General features: G+C 42.4%; 1 protein-coding gene across 2 annotated transcripts in view; it reads left to right on the top strand.

The window, feature by feature from the left end:
* Positions 1-14,918, top strand: part of UBA3 (ubiquitin like modifier activating enzyme 3) — a 48,864-nt gene that overhangs the window by 5,526 nt on the left and 28,420 nt on the right. For both annotated transcript variants that reach the window (XM_077451981.1, XM_077451980.1), the window contains one exon: positions 4,833-4,953. In XM_077451981.1, the coding sequence (XP_077308107.1) occupies positions 4,833-4,953 (121 nt within the window). The remainder of the gene's footprint in view (positions 1-4,832; positions 4,954-14,918) is intronic.

Genomic DNA, 14,918 nt, shown 5'->3' with positions numbered 1-14,918 from the left:
TTTTGGAACTACAAGTCCCATGAGACATTGCAAGACCTTGACAATCACAGGCATGACTCGCAGAGGCATGATGGGATTTATAGTTTCACCACAGCTTTAGGGCAGAGGTTGCCTACTCCTGCTTTTGTCTATAGCCCAGGCTCGCCCTTCTGTTTCTGTCCTCAAGACTTGAAGGATCCAATCTACTGACCTCTTGCTTCAGACATTTTGGACTTCTCTAGGTGTGTTCATACTCTCCTGTTTGAAGTCCTTAGGGTGGTGGAGCTTGTTGTGGAGGCACCAGGAAATCAACATTGCACTGCATAGGACAGTTCTATTTGGGACAGGGAGGTGAGGGAGCAGCTACTGCTGCAGGGAGTGGTCAGGAATTAAAACTATTATATTGTACAATCACATCAGTCCCTAAAGCCTTTGTACATGTGATTGGATTTTCCGCTGGCAATTGTGTGATGACAGACTGTTGGCCTAAAATCTGGCTGTTTGTATGCTCCATCGAACAATTGTCAGATTTTCCGCGGACAAATGTTGGATGGCAGACTTATAAATTTTCCGTGGACAATGGTCTGTTGTCATATTTTCCGATCGCGTGTACACAAGTCCGTCAGACAAAAGTCCAAAGTACAAACGCGCATGCTCGGAATCAGTGCTCACCAAACACAACATTAGCAGAAGGCGGCCAAAGGGTGGCGCTAAAGAGCTGAAAAAACACATAGTACGTCACTATGTTTGTGTTTGTTGGTCGACAATTGTGTACCGTTTATGTGCAAGACAAGTTCCTGGCCAACGTCCTTTGGACAAAAGACTGACGTTTTTGTCTGGAAAATCCAATCGTGTGTATGAGGCTTTACCCTTTGATGCAGAACTGTTATTAAACTAGACAATGGTCCCATTTATAAAACTTGAAGCAAATAATTATACATTTGTTGCTTTTAGAAACTAATTATCCAGTAGCTGTAGCTCAAAGCTTGGCGAGAGTGTAAAAGGTAACTTTTTATTGGTTAGTATGGGCAGTTTTTTTATGAATCAGCCCAGAACCACTATTGTGTACTTAAATCACAAAGTACCTCCAGCATTTTTGTTTAGGTGGATATCCTCATTTTGTTATACTGATACAGTATTAATGCTCTGTTATTTCCTTTATGTATTTTTGTTGTGTTTTTTTTTTTTTTAACTTTCTGTTTTGAAGCTGTTTAATATTTTTACTTTTTTTGTTTGTTAATAATAAAAAAAACAATAATTAGCTTTTATTGCTCCGTGTTACTAAAAAGTAAGTCTTATTTTAACTTCAAGCCCAATTTTACTTTACTAAAACCTATCCTGGCTACATTGAAAAGGTATATGGTAAACGTCTTACTAACCTAAGTTCCGGCATTCATTGCAGAGAAGGATTGGCTACTGACCACTGTTCTCTTCAGTAGTCCAGACTTGCCTTCTGCTGAATCAAAGCTAGAGCTCTCCAACCAGCAGGGAACTGGAGATTGGATTACTAGAGAGGCATTGACCATATACCTGCTGAACTTTAGTCAGCTTATAAATACAACTTTTAAGTGACACACATATAGTAGGGATCTATTCTTCTACCACTATAGGGAATATAACTTATGTACTTAAAACTTTATAAGTTATAACTTAAAGTGGAGTTCCACCCACATATACATATTTTCAGGATCCGTTTCTAAACAGCAAACTAAAACATCATTGGGCTCCCCCCCACCCCCCTCTATACCTTGGTAGGGTGTATGGCATTTTCTTCCTTTCTCGGGGCCGCGGTGATGTACATCATATCCTGTGGTGCCTTCTGGGAGATGTGTGTCATCATTCCCAGGCATCAGTGGGCTAGATTGATTAGGTTACCATCACAATGGGGTGGGAACTGCCTCCGCAGCCATTGTGATGGCAACCGTGCGCCACTCTGTGTTTTACGCACATGCGTGAGATAGGGAGGTGCATGCTGGGTCACAAGAAGCACCTAATCCCGGAAGAAGAAACTAGTGGGCTTCACATGCCCACAGTTAAGATGGGAGCATGCTGACGAGCCAAACTAATGGTTAGTTTGAATGAAAAATACTGAAATAAGACAGCGACTTTGCATATAATTTAGCTTTTTGGAAAGTTATTAATCATAACATTAGGGGGTCTTTAAAAAAAAAAAAGGGGGGGGTGGAACTCCACTTTTTACATATTTTATATACTGTATATATAATTTATATAACTTAACATATAACGTGCATGCCTTATTCCTCTCTCTCTGACAGCTGGTGTTCTTCTCTACTTGCATCCCTGCCTTCTAATATGGGTTGGCCCATTGACTTCCTAACTTGCATTGCAGGACTTTGACTTTACAGAACTTCCCCATTAGTAGAAGAGCCAACATGGATTGCCATGTGGTTAAAATGAAATGCCAAGCTTCCATAGCCCTTATGCTAGACATACATAGAGCAGATGTCTAGAGGTATCCTCGTAGCTTTTGTGTGCAAAACCGATCAAGGCAACTGACCATAAATAGTTGTTATATATTTATATGGCAGGGATGTTGGTTGGCTTGATTTGATTAATGTACATGTAAACCCAAACCCAATGGCATTTAATTTGCTAAAGCACCTTGTAACATAAAAATCCTCCTTGGCCTTTTTTTCATAAAGTACAGTACTAGTTTCACCATTTTTTTTTGCATATCGGTGCTTTATATTGACTCAGCTCCTCTGCCCCGCTTCACCTTTCTGCATTTTATCTGGGGGGGGGGGGGGTAGGTGTAGGAGCAAAGAGCAATAGAGCAGTAGAGCAGTAGTAAGCACTCCAGCTGTGATGATACTACAAATTTCATTATGCCTCTGAGCCATGCCTGTGCCTGTCAGTCTTGTAATTTTCCTACAGCTGGAGTGCTGACGTTGCCTACACCTTGCGGTAGAGTCCCAGCTCTGAGCCTGCTGACATTACATCCATGGAGGAGGCACAGACCAGCAGTCTCAGGGCATTTGGATGTCTACACAAGGGAGGGATTTCCAGGTCAATAACCATAAGATCTCTTTCACACTAAGGCAGTTTTCAGACATTTAAGCGCTAAAATGAGTGCATGTAAAGCGCCTGAAAACTGCCTCTCATGCCACCCCAGTGTGAAAGCTCAAGTGCTTTCACACTGGGGCAGCGCTCTTGTGGGACTAGAGAAAAGTCCTGCAAGCAGCCTCTTTTGGGTGATGCGGGAGCAGTGTATACAGCGCTTCTACACCACCCCTGCACATTGGAATGAATGGGCAGCGCTTCCGAAGCGTCTGTTAAGCGCTTCAGAAGCCCAGCGACACGGGCACTTTTAACCCTTTCTTTGCTGTTAAGAGCCCTGCTAGCGGCCAAAAAACGCTGCTAAAACAACGGTAAAGCGTCACTGTCCCCCACCACCTCAGTGTTAAAAGGGTCTAAAGGCATATTAAACCTTTTTAACGAAAAATCTTTTTATAAGGTCTGGTGACGGGGTCTCTTTAATCTCCTTATGCAATCAAAATCTGTTTGAAGTTCCTAGAAATCTGTAAATGACCAACGTTCGAGTTTTATAGCCTTGCTGCATTGCAGGGAGACTTTAGGATACGTTTTTGATTTGTTTTCTGGATAGCTGATAAGATGTCCTTTACTAACGCTGCTCCCAGGATTTTCACATTTCTGATAGTTTGTCCCTCTCATGCCTTACGGCTATATTCTCCTCTGCTCTAAATCTAAATCTTTCTCTCAGTTCTTTATTATAAAAGTAATATGAACTCGATCACTTTGATTTGCTGTCTCAATGATTACCACATGTGTCTTAAATGTTCTGTTATGTAATAATAAGCAGGATTGTATTTTTTGTGAATTCCATTGATGTGGGTAATTTAACCTTTATATATAATGGCTTATCAATAAGCAAATGTATTCTGTGGGCATTGTGTTTGGGGCTTAAAATGGACCTATAGCTGACATACAACCTCCACCCCTATCCTGACCAGTCTGCTTTAAATCTAATAAATGACATAGGAGGGGAAGGAGGATCTTTGTAAGATATATGCGGCAGAAAATATTACATGCTGGTAATCACTTGACCTTTTGCCTCGGCATTCTATCATCTGGCCTCAGCTGAAGCAGCTTGGGGACTGGGTGAGCCAGAGTGAAATACCTGTATCTGGTGCAGCTGTGCATGTTGGCCAATCAGCTTCTAACTTCAGCTTGTTGAGTTAAGTTTTAACAAATGGAACTGTAAGCTGATTGGTTTCTATGCAGACTTGCATCAGATTTTTCACCCTCTAGTTTTAGCAAAATCAACCCCAATGGCTTTTCCTGATTTCTGATCTTCTCTCCTTTTCAGCTAAGAGTATGGAACCAAATGCCTAGACATAGGGTCACCTGGCTATCCATTATAGGAACTTGGGGAAGGGTGGGAAAGATGTATTTTCTTTTTATTATAGGTCTACTGTAAGATATCTAGCTCGGGCAAGTATAGGCCAATTATTAACGTATCCTATTTCTGTGGGCAGTGTACAATCTCTGCAGTCACTCTCTGGCTGACCATTCCTGGGGCGGGCAGGGGGGGGGGGGGAGGGGGGAATAGATCATCCCAGCTGATTTCCAGATAAGTCCTTGTTGCTCCTCTGAGGTGAGTCCAGCACTGTAGGTTCATAAATATGTATGTTCTCATTAAACAAGCACACTTCTTCATGTCACAATCCTCAGAAAACCTGCTTTTGTGTTTGGATTTTCTAATTGTCATCTAATGCCTATGATTTAATCACCTGTCATTTCCAGAGATCATTTTCTGTAAATACTGCTTTGTTGTAGAATAATGTCAGTGAACTGTATTGTGTTCTATGCAGAATGGCTGTGGATGTTGGGTGTGGGGAGACTGGAGACTGGGAAGGTCGCTGGAACCATGTTAAGAAGTTCCTCGAGCGATCAGGACCTTTCATACACCCCGCGTTCGAACCAAGCAATGAAGTGAGAAACCACATGTTTACATTCTTTTGTCTATAGCTTTGCATTCTAGCTAGGTGGAATGAGAGTGAGACTTCTTATTTATGTCTTTTATATCAAGTGTATAGTATGATCCATTGAAATTAAGAATAAAGCTAAACTCCAGGCATGTGGCTAAATGCACAAATAAAATATACATATAGGAGCAATCTAACCTACTAATTTGTGTCTTTTAATTTTAATTGAATTTTTAATATTTTTTTTAATTTGTGTGTGTGGATTTGTGTGTCTGTCTTTTCAGCCCTGAGATTTTCTTAGTTCTGCCACATAGCATGGCCCTGTTATCAGGGCAGGAGACCCGATTGATTTTCTTCTTCTTTGCATTTAAAGTGGTTGTAAACCCTTACAACCAACTTTGACCTACAGGTAAGCCTAGATTAAGGCTTACCTGTAGGTCCAAGAAATATCTCCAAAATCTATACGGTTGCGGAGATATTTACCCGAAGACAGCCACCGCTGTCTGCGGCGCATGCGCCGTATACAGCTGCGCACTGGGCAGGCCGCAGATTGCGGCGATATGCCGCGAGTGTCGGCTCCCGTGCACATGCGCGGGAGTGCCGTCATTGCGGCTCCGGCGAATCACAGCGCCGGAGCCGCGAGACCCGGAAGTTGCTCCGGGATACATGGCAGCGGCGAAGAGGAAGACGGAGGACCGCTTCAGGGGCTTTGTTCTCAGGTAAGTTATTCATAATGAGCTAGTATGCTATGCATACTAGCTCATTATGCCTTTGCCTTACAGGGTGTGGTGTTTGTTTTTGTTTTTTTTGCCTTTAATTCCTCTTTTAAGGCTGGGTTCACACTATTGCAAGTTGGAATGCGGCTTTCCCCGCAACTAATTTGCATAGCAGGAGATTTTGACTGGCTCTCTATGGAGCCGGTTCACACATTTTCAGGGCGGCTCTGGTGCGAATTGTACGAATTGTCTTTTGGTCCATTTCGGGTCTGAATTCAGCCAAAAATTTGGGCTGATATCGGACCTGAAGCGATGAATGGAGACTCACCGGACTCCTGCTATGAGCTGTTGCGTTCTTCTCCCGTGTGAACCCAGCCTGAGTCCCATTTAGACTATATTTGTAAGCTTCTTAGCGTTTTTCCATGGGGCAAATGTCAGCGGCAGGAATCTACATATTCCTGCTGCTGTGTTTGAGGCAAGGTTCACATATATGCAAATTGGATGTGGGTTTCCCCGCATTCTATTCGCATGACAGAAGAATGTGACGTGATCTCAAAATGCAGCCGGTTTACACAGCTCTGGGGCGGCTGCGGTCTGCATTTGGAAAGGGTCCTGGTGCATCTTCTGGTTCGTTTTTCAGTTGCGAATTCGGACCTGAAACAGGGACACACCGGACCCCATGTTGTGAGCGGAGCCTAACAGGACTAAGTGGCTGACACAGGTTCAGTGACAGGTTGTCGGCAGCTTATTGTGTCTATTCACACTGTGTCCAGCAGTGATCACCGCAAGCATTCGCTGGCTATACTAACAGCCGCAAGTAGCTGCTGCCACCATTCGTTCATACCACCTGTCATTGAAATGTACAGGTTCTGCTGCTGCAGCTGGTTGTTTACACCTGTTGAATAGAACATCAGAAGTCAATAGGTTCCTGCTGCTGGCATTTGCATTGTGGTAAAAGACCCTGGCAAATGTAGCCTTAGGACCCATTCACGTTGTTACTTTGTGGTAACAGGCATTACAAACGTTGGTTTGATGCAGCTCCATTAATAATGGTTCTTGCCACATTTTGCCAATGAGATGCACTTGAGGTGACGCACTACCATGTGTTGTGTTGGGGGAAAAAAAATGTACGTGTTCAGTCTGGAACAGTGTAAATGCCCCCCTTAGATCTTGTCCTTCCCCCAGCCTGTGATTTGATAGTGAAAGGAGAAACCTCAGATTTCAGTTCAGCATATGAGCACTGAAGCACTGATTGGATTTATGTGCTGCTTCTTCCTTTCCCATTCTGAACGGTGATGTTCAAGGCTTACAAGAAGTTAATACCAAGTCATATTGAGATAATTACTCTGCTTACAATTTAAAAATACATCTAATGGTGTTTTGATTACAGAATTGCATTAATTTGTTATATATCTGCCTGGAGTTCAGCTTTAAGAGCAAATCGGTGATAAGAGAAATATGTTGCTACCATTGCTGATCTCCTTTTTAAAATGCTAGTTTGTCTGCCAAATACAAAACATATATGCAGATCTGGAGCTGTGCATTTACTCTGGCTTCACTTGCCTTGTGCTTGTTCTAGATAATTGATTTGGAAACTGTTGTGGTCAGAGACAGCCAGGCATCTGGGATTTTCAGAAGAAGGTCAGCAGTGTCAGTCCCATTATTTCCCTCATTCCAGTTTCTCAGTAAAGTAACTGCAATTTTTCTGAAAAAAATTGATGACCTATGTATTTTTTTCTATGTATGTTAGCAGTTTTAAAAAAAACTAGTCATCCAAAAAAAAAAAAAAAAAAAGTTCCCCTCTGGATGCATTGCAGGAAATTTAACAAACTTTACTACAAATTCCTACCTTTTGTTATTCTGAAGAGATAGCTGTTCATGTGCAAAACAAATGCAAATAGAGTGATTTCTTAATTATCAATCAGCTGCTGCACCTGCCGGGTTCTATTCAGGAACATTACATGGTCTGAATCTTTTTTAGATGTAATTTCCCTTTGAGAGTATCTTACCAAAAATTACAAGGGATGCCTAAAATCTATCTTGTATCTTAGTGCAAACATCTGGGGAAATCAGTAAGCCAGTCACACAAGCAGGAAATGACATGTCTTGGGGGTGTTCTGTATACCATCTGTGTACATATTGCATTTTACAGAAAGGAAAAGTAATATTTAATAACATTCAATTACAATATGACTTGTGTCACAATTGTATTTACTGTATTTTTTTTTTTATTTGGTATTTATTTTTCCCCACAAAAGTGGAGTTACCCTTTAAGCCTAGGCCTTTATATGCCCTTGCTAATATCTTTTAAAGAAAGTGCTTAATGGGAAGTTTCTTTGCTATAATTATTTGTTTAGTCTCGCAATAACCAAACAGTGTACTCCAATCAGTCGCTCCATCCTGCAACATATTTGTAAGTATTTTCCTAAAGATAAACCTGGCAGAGGGCATACTGGGAATTGATTCTTGTAAGATTTCCCCTTTAACTTGACCCTCTGGGTTTTGTAAATGTTTGGGTGAGACAGTGATTTAATAACAGGAAAAGTGGATAACTGTGGGGAATTCCTGATGCAAACGGTACTGTTGCCATGCTTGCCAGGTAAATACATACATTTTTTGGGGAATAGAACAGAGCTGCAGATCTTAGAGACTGTAATTACAGAACATTGTGTCTTTCTTGTCCATTGAAGGACACAGGAATTCAGAGGCAGTCTGTTATCTTACCATCTACAGGAGGTTGGAACACTGGCATACTGAATGATTGTATGCCAGCTCCCAAATTGTAGGCCAACCCACACCTCTAGCAAGCATGCCTCATTTTTTTGCTATTGTCCCAAGACCCCTTACACATTGGGGCGCTTTGCAGGTACTACAGCGATAAAAATAGCGCCCTGAAAGAGCATCTACTGTCTCTCCAATGTGAAAGCCCTGAACTCTACTGGACTAGAAATGCAGGGCTAATCTGGAATGTGATTTTCCAAAACTGGGCTCTGCATTGTGGCAATTTCCAGACCCGAGTGTACTGTGTTAAGAACGCCTTTCAGAGCCAAAGCTGTGACCCTGTCTCTGGAGACTGAGTTTGTGTGTAAGGCCACTTGGGCTGAAGCACTGAAAGATGCACCATCAGGCACCTTTTCAATTGTCCCACCACTTTCAGGATTACTGCAGTAAGGGTTAACGCAAAGCAGTCAAGTAAGGTGTTGGATGGCTTGTCATGCCTGCACACTTGCACTTTTTTCCACCACTGAGCCTGGAGGAAGCAGTTAAATATTCAGTCTCTTTCCACTGGTCACCTTGAGCCACATGCAACCCTCATCTGCACAAGCTGCCCTAGCAAAGACATGTTGTGACCGCAACATGTCTTTGCTAGGGTACACACAGGACAGTCCCACTGCCATGGATGACCTCCGCTTATTCTCTGTAGTGGCTCTGGTGGCATTTACTTGGTATACCCAGAAGGAATTGCCACCCTTTATCTGGAACCTGAGACCCCTATTGTTTGTAGGGTTGTTGGCAGCAGAGTCTTCCTCAGGTCCGTTCGGCAAGGCTAAAGCCTCCCTAATATCCTCAGGGACCTCCATATCAAGACTTCTTGGCTCATTCTGCACTTAAAGGTTCCAAGTGCATTGCTGCACCATCCCCTGTAGGTCTGCTTCTGCCCCTCCTGAGCCCCTAAATCAAGCCAAGCAGAATACAAGCAGTTTATTGCTAAGGACTAGGAGACTGTGTTTTTGAGGCTCAATGGTTTCCTGTCATTGACTCCTGGTTTTTTTTCAAACCTTACTGATTCAGTGTGTATTACCTTACCTCTGAAGGATCAGCCTGCTTTTCCCAAACTTTTATTTTTGAAGAGGAATTTGTAAATCGGTGGTCTGTTCCCTCCATGGATGATCCACTTTAACAGGAATAACACTAAAGGGTTGGGGGTGTATTCGCTTTTTGCAATTCTACATTTGCCCTCTCTTCCATGTTGGCGGTAATTTTTTATCTGTCAAATTTATAGAATGGGTGAATTCTCTTAATAGGGATCCCTTTAACACCGGGGAATAGCCACATTTTGATAGGGAGCTTGGAGCAAATGTCTGGAGACTTGTGCTTTAGCTGTGATGACTTGTTACAACCATCTAAACTTTGTGTCTCCACGGGCTAATGTCCATACTTACAGCACTTTGGCTTTGTAGTCGGGATGCTGATGCTGTGTTTTTAAGGAATATCTGACTAATTAATCTGCATGAGACATTGTCTCTTTGGACCTTCTCTTGACACCATGATTAGCAATGTCATACGTGGCTGGAGTGTGCTCCTGTCTTAAAACAGAAGGTCTATGGAGAGGTGCAAGGAATCCCACCCTACATCTAGTTCTGCAGTAGGTACTTGCAGGCCTTCGAGCCTAACTCCCACTTCACCATAGGGCTGAAAGCCTGAAGTCAGCTAGCCCTTTGATACGCATTCTGGATGGACGTATACCCCTACTTCTACAAGTTGGGGCTGTTTCTGGACAGGTCTTTTTGGTAGTTTTACCTCTACAGCTTTTGGGTGCTCAGGAAAACCATTTTAAGTAAATGGGCTATCCTCTTGTATCTGACACCTCCGTTAGTTGACGCAAGGCTTTCCAGTGTTCCCTGGATTCTAGGACACCTTGTACCTGTCCAAGTGGGGTTCTGCCTTTTGGAGTTGTACCCCATGTAAACTCCCACTGCTTTCGTCAGGAAAATCCTATACCCCTGTTACCCCGCAGCATTCCTCCTCTACAGTGTTTCTCCCTGAACTACAAGATAATGCCAGGACCGGTTCCTTCTGTTTTTGCCCTCACAAGGATTTGGCCCATTGGTACCCTTCATTAGCATTTACTAAAACTATTATTTTACCACTTTACAAAACTCTGGTTTGACCCCATCATGATTTTACAGTCCAGTTCTGGTCAAGGATCCGCAGGAAGGATGTGCATGAGCTGGAGAGAGTGCACAGCAGGACAACAAAGCTAATAAGAGGGATGGAGGACCTCAGCCACAAGGACCAACTTTTTATTTATTTTTTGTTTTGAATTGAGTCCAGAGGGATTGGAACACCAGACAGGTGTTTATTGCTGTCTGTACCCCCGTTAATGAGAATTACCCTCTTTATCTGTCCTGTTTACTATTCTCATTGATAGTGAAAATAAAGTAAAGAAAATCCCAAATTTTTGGTTGACCCCAGGAAAGTAACAAGGGAAATCTTCCAAAGGGGACACTAGTTCTGGTGACCTGGGAATTCCCTTCATTTCCTCTCACTTCCAGTTTGGCTATGGGACAGGAAATTAAGGTAAATCGCCCCATGGGACACAGATGGTGAAAAAAATCTGACAGTGGTTAAACCCTTCCTTAGTTTTGCCTACAGTTCTACTTTAAAGGATAAGTTCACCTTTGGGTACATGTTCCTCCCATTTTTAGGGGGGGGGGGGGCATGTAACAGGTTACCACTACTGCTGCAGCCACTCACCGTTCTCTTCTCTCCTGTGACATCAGTAGGGGGAGAAGTTCCCTGTACTAGCTGTCACTTTTTAAAAATGGAGCGGCCGCATCATTTATTCACATAGCTCTGTGTGTGAGTGAACTACAAGCCCCCAACATCTTTTGTGGCTGTCGGCTTTAGCACAGCGCTGTCGAGCATCATGGTAGTTTATTGATTCTTTCTGTCAGTGTATCTGCTTGCCCATATGTACGGACACACAGATAAACTGGAGGAGACCTGCATGGCACCAGCGATCTACTGATCACTAGTGTAATGCTTTAACAGGCTCCAAAAATATATAATAAGTGCACATTTTGTTACCTGCAAAAAAAAGTGCTATTAATAATAATCATTATTTATATATATATATATATATATATATATATATATATATATTAACCTTTTTACCTGAGGTCTCTAAAGAAGACGTGCGATCACACAGTGTTACACAAGAATCGGTTCAGTCTTACACTGCGCAAGAAGTTCTTTACTTGTCAGAGTTGTACGGATGTTAAACTGCTTAGCCCTTGTACACACGGTCGGAGATTCCGTCGGAATTTTTCCTATCGGAATGTTTTGTCGGATATTCCGACTGTGTGTGGTCTGCATCAGACTGTTTCCGTCGGAATATCCGACGGACCAAGTTTTCCAACTTGCCGGTAAAATTTTCAGACAAAATGCTCCGATTGGACATACTCCGATCATGTGTAGCCTACTCCGACGGACAAAGTGCCACGCATGCTCAGATCAAATTCCTAGACCAAAGCTATTGGCTACTAAACTGAACATGGTCCCGTCCTAACGAAATAACCTCATCACGTTATGTACAATCGGATTTTCCGACCGTGTGTATGCAACATCACTTCCGGACCTCTTCCAGAATTATTCCGTCGGAATTACTCCAATGGATTTGGTTTTGGTTGTCGGAATCTCCGACCGTGTGTACAAGGGCTTACACAGTTGATGGTGTCAGCAGGAATTGTAGGCAAATAAAAAAAAAATTGATGTGTTTCTTAGCAAGCACAGGGATGTAAAAAAATTGTAGTTATCCAAAATGATGTACATACACACGTTGAACTGGATAGACTGGTGTCTTTATTCTACCTTACCAATTATGTAATCGGTGACCTAAGTTATATAACCTCTATCATCTTTATGAAGTCTCACACTCATTCTGAACACTTTCTATAGTGCTAAATCCTAGCATGCATTTAAAAGCCAGTAGCACTTAAAACCAAGCTTAATTTATACAGGTGTGGCATGTTCTAAAGTGGATTTGTCATTAGGAAAAGAGGCATAAAGTAATGCATGACATGTGGCATTTCAATGCAGGAAGAGGCAAGAAATGGGTATTTGCTGGAACTTTGTTCTTTTATGTTGGTTTTCCTAATGCCGGGTTCCTTTTTAAACAAAGCTTTGTATATGAGTTCCAGCTGTTCCAAATACAATATTTTATCAGATTATTTAGAATTGTAACTTTTCATGCCTGTCTATGCATCTCAGACCTATGAAGCTGAACGCCAGGTAGATGAAGTGTATTTAAAGTCAAAACCTTGGTCAGAGGGAGCTTCATCCTCTTTATTTGTCCAAATTACCATTGTCATCTTGACTTAAAGATGAAGCGTAGTGTATGCTTAAAATACCTTCCCTTAAACACCCCCACCTCCTCCCCCCCCCCCCCCCCCAGTTAAAATGTCTTAATTAAAAATATTGTAAATATACCTGTTTATAGACTCAGTGATCTATTCAATGGATCTCTACAGTTCTCTTGTCACTCTTTGCTTGTACTTGTTTGGTGAGTGGCAAGATCCCTCCTAAACAGTAGGCAGGCTCTTGGGTATGCGAGTAAGATTCATTTTATTGGCCTTGGGGGGAGTCCCAGCTACGGACCACAAAAGAAATGGGACAAACTAAACCACACCCACAAATGATGGCAGTCACCAATCATGCCCCAACAAGCAAAAAAGATTGACGATGAGCAAAACCAAAAGTTCTAAAGCCCAACACTGGCCCCCACTGCAAAGGTACATAGCTCGTTTTGTCTAGGAGAGAAGTGAAACCGTTTTACTTACCTTATTCTCTGCTCCTCCATCCAGCAGATGGTGCTCCCCTGTGCCTTAGCAATGGACTGTCCCTTTTTTGTATTATCATGTCCAATTCAAGGCTATGGACTCTGCTTTGGCCTTGATGGTGCAGGACTGCTTGCGCACACGGGTGAAAAAGTAGCGGGGACCAGTCTAGTTGCAGGGAGGAGTGGAGAATTGGGTAAGTAATCCACCTTCTCTTTTTGTTCCACCAAAACCATCTTGGGCTACATTTACATGGGCAACTAGGGTCATTGCAAATGACAGCTCCAGGAATCTGCTGATTCAGCCACCTACGTTTGGCTAGTTGCGGTTGTTGAGCTCTGCACATTTCAGTGCCAGGTCAGTTGTAGCCACACCTGTCCATGACTGTCTGAACAGCCGGCGTTTACCTGCAGTGATCGCTGATGGACCTCTAATACTGAAGATTTTTTCTGTAATAAAAAAAGGCGAGTGTGTATAACTTTCTTTAAAGTGCTGTTTTTATGTGTTACTGGCTTTTCTGCCTCCGATGTGAAATCAAAGTAACAACAGTAATCCAATAATTTGTGTTTTGGTGATTAGTATGCTGTACTACTGTGTAATAGAACTAATCTAAAATCTTTCATTGGAATTGGACTTTATCAGCCCAACGTTTTGCTTGTAGCCAGAGCTATGAGTTGTATTCGTCATATTGAAACATGTGAGATTGATGTTTTCTAAGGGCCTCTTCACCTATGTACAGCTTTCCTGTGGTGTAACACATGACCAGTTACTGCAGGTAAGCCTCAGGACACGGGTAAAATGTATAGAAGACAATGGATGTAGTTCATGCCACTGTCCTGCACTGTTCAGGGTTTTGTAAGCTTATACATGCGGCAGTTGTGCAGTAAATCAAATCTGTGTCCCACGTAGGTCAAAGCAATACATTGCCTTTCATTCTCCCCACCCCATCCCATCCCATCCCATGCCAGAAGCTTATACTTACTGTTACTTACCCCTCATGCTTTGTTAAGCAGTTGAAAAAGAAAACTTTGTGCAAGCTCCAAGACAATCTAGTCAGAGCTTACATCAGGCTGAGGATTCTTTTGGCATTCATGTGACAGTGCTGGGCAAGTCACTAATCACTAGCGTTGTCCCATGCTCCTCTGTACACATAGGTACTGGCTATTTTCTTCACTCCTAGTTTCTGAATGGAATAGTGAGGAAGCTAATGAAAGGTGAGTGTTTGATGCTGTGTGCAAAGTACAGGTGTGTTTTTAAGGAGACTTGGCCATTTTTCCTATTCACTGGTGAACAGAAGGCAGTCACTTTTAAAAAGTGGCTTGGCTGTGCAGGACTTTATACCCGCACGCCTGTGTCATTCATTCACACAGCTCTGTGTGTGAATGAACTACAGTCCTTTTGTGGCTGTCAGCTTATAGTTCTCCATAAACTACAATGGCACTGTGGAGCCTTGTGATAGTTCATTGATTCTTCCTGGCAGTGTATATGCTTGCCCATATGGGCACACAGATACACTGACAGAGATCTGCAGGAGACCTGCATGGAACCAGTTATCTGCTAATCGCTGGTGCAATTCTTTAAAGGCTCCTGCAACAAAAAATTATAAACATATTTTTTTTACCTGCAAAAAAAATGTGCATTTATTTTTTTTTATTTTTTTTAAAGTGAACCTTTTCACTACTTCAATACATGGCACT

Source organism: Lithobates pipiens, unplaced genomic scaffold (genome assembly GCF_037356315.1).
Source record: "Lithobates pipiens isolate NorthernLeopardFrog02 unplaced genomic scaffold, aLitPip1_a1.2 Scaffold_23, whole genome shotgun sequence".
Lineage (NCBI taxonomy): Eukaryota > Metazoa > Chordata > Amphibia > Anura > Ranidae > Lithobates > Lithobates pipiens.
Note: the sequence above shows the minus strand (reverse complement) of the source record. Positions and strands in the feature narration are given on the sequence as shown.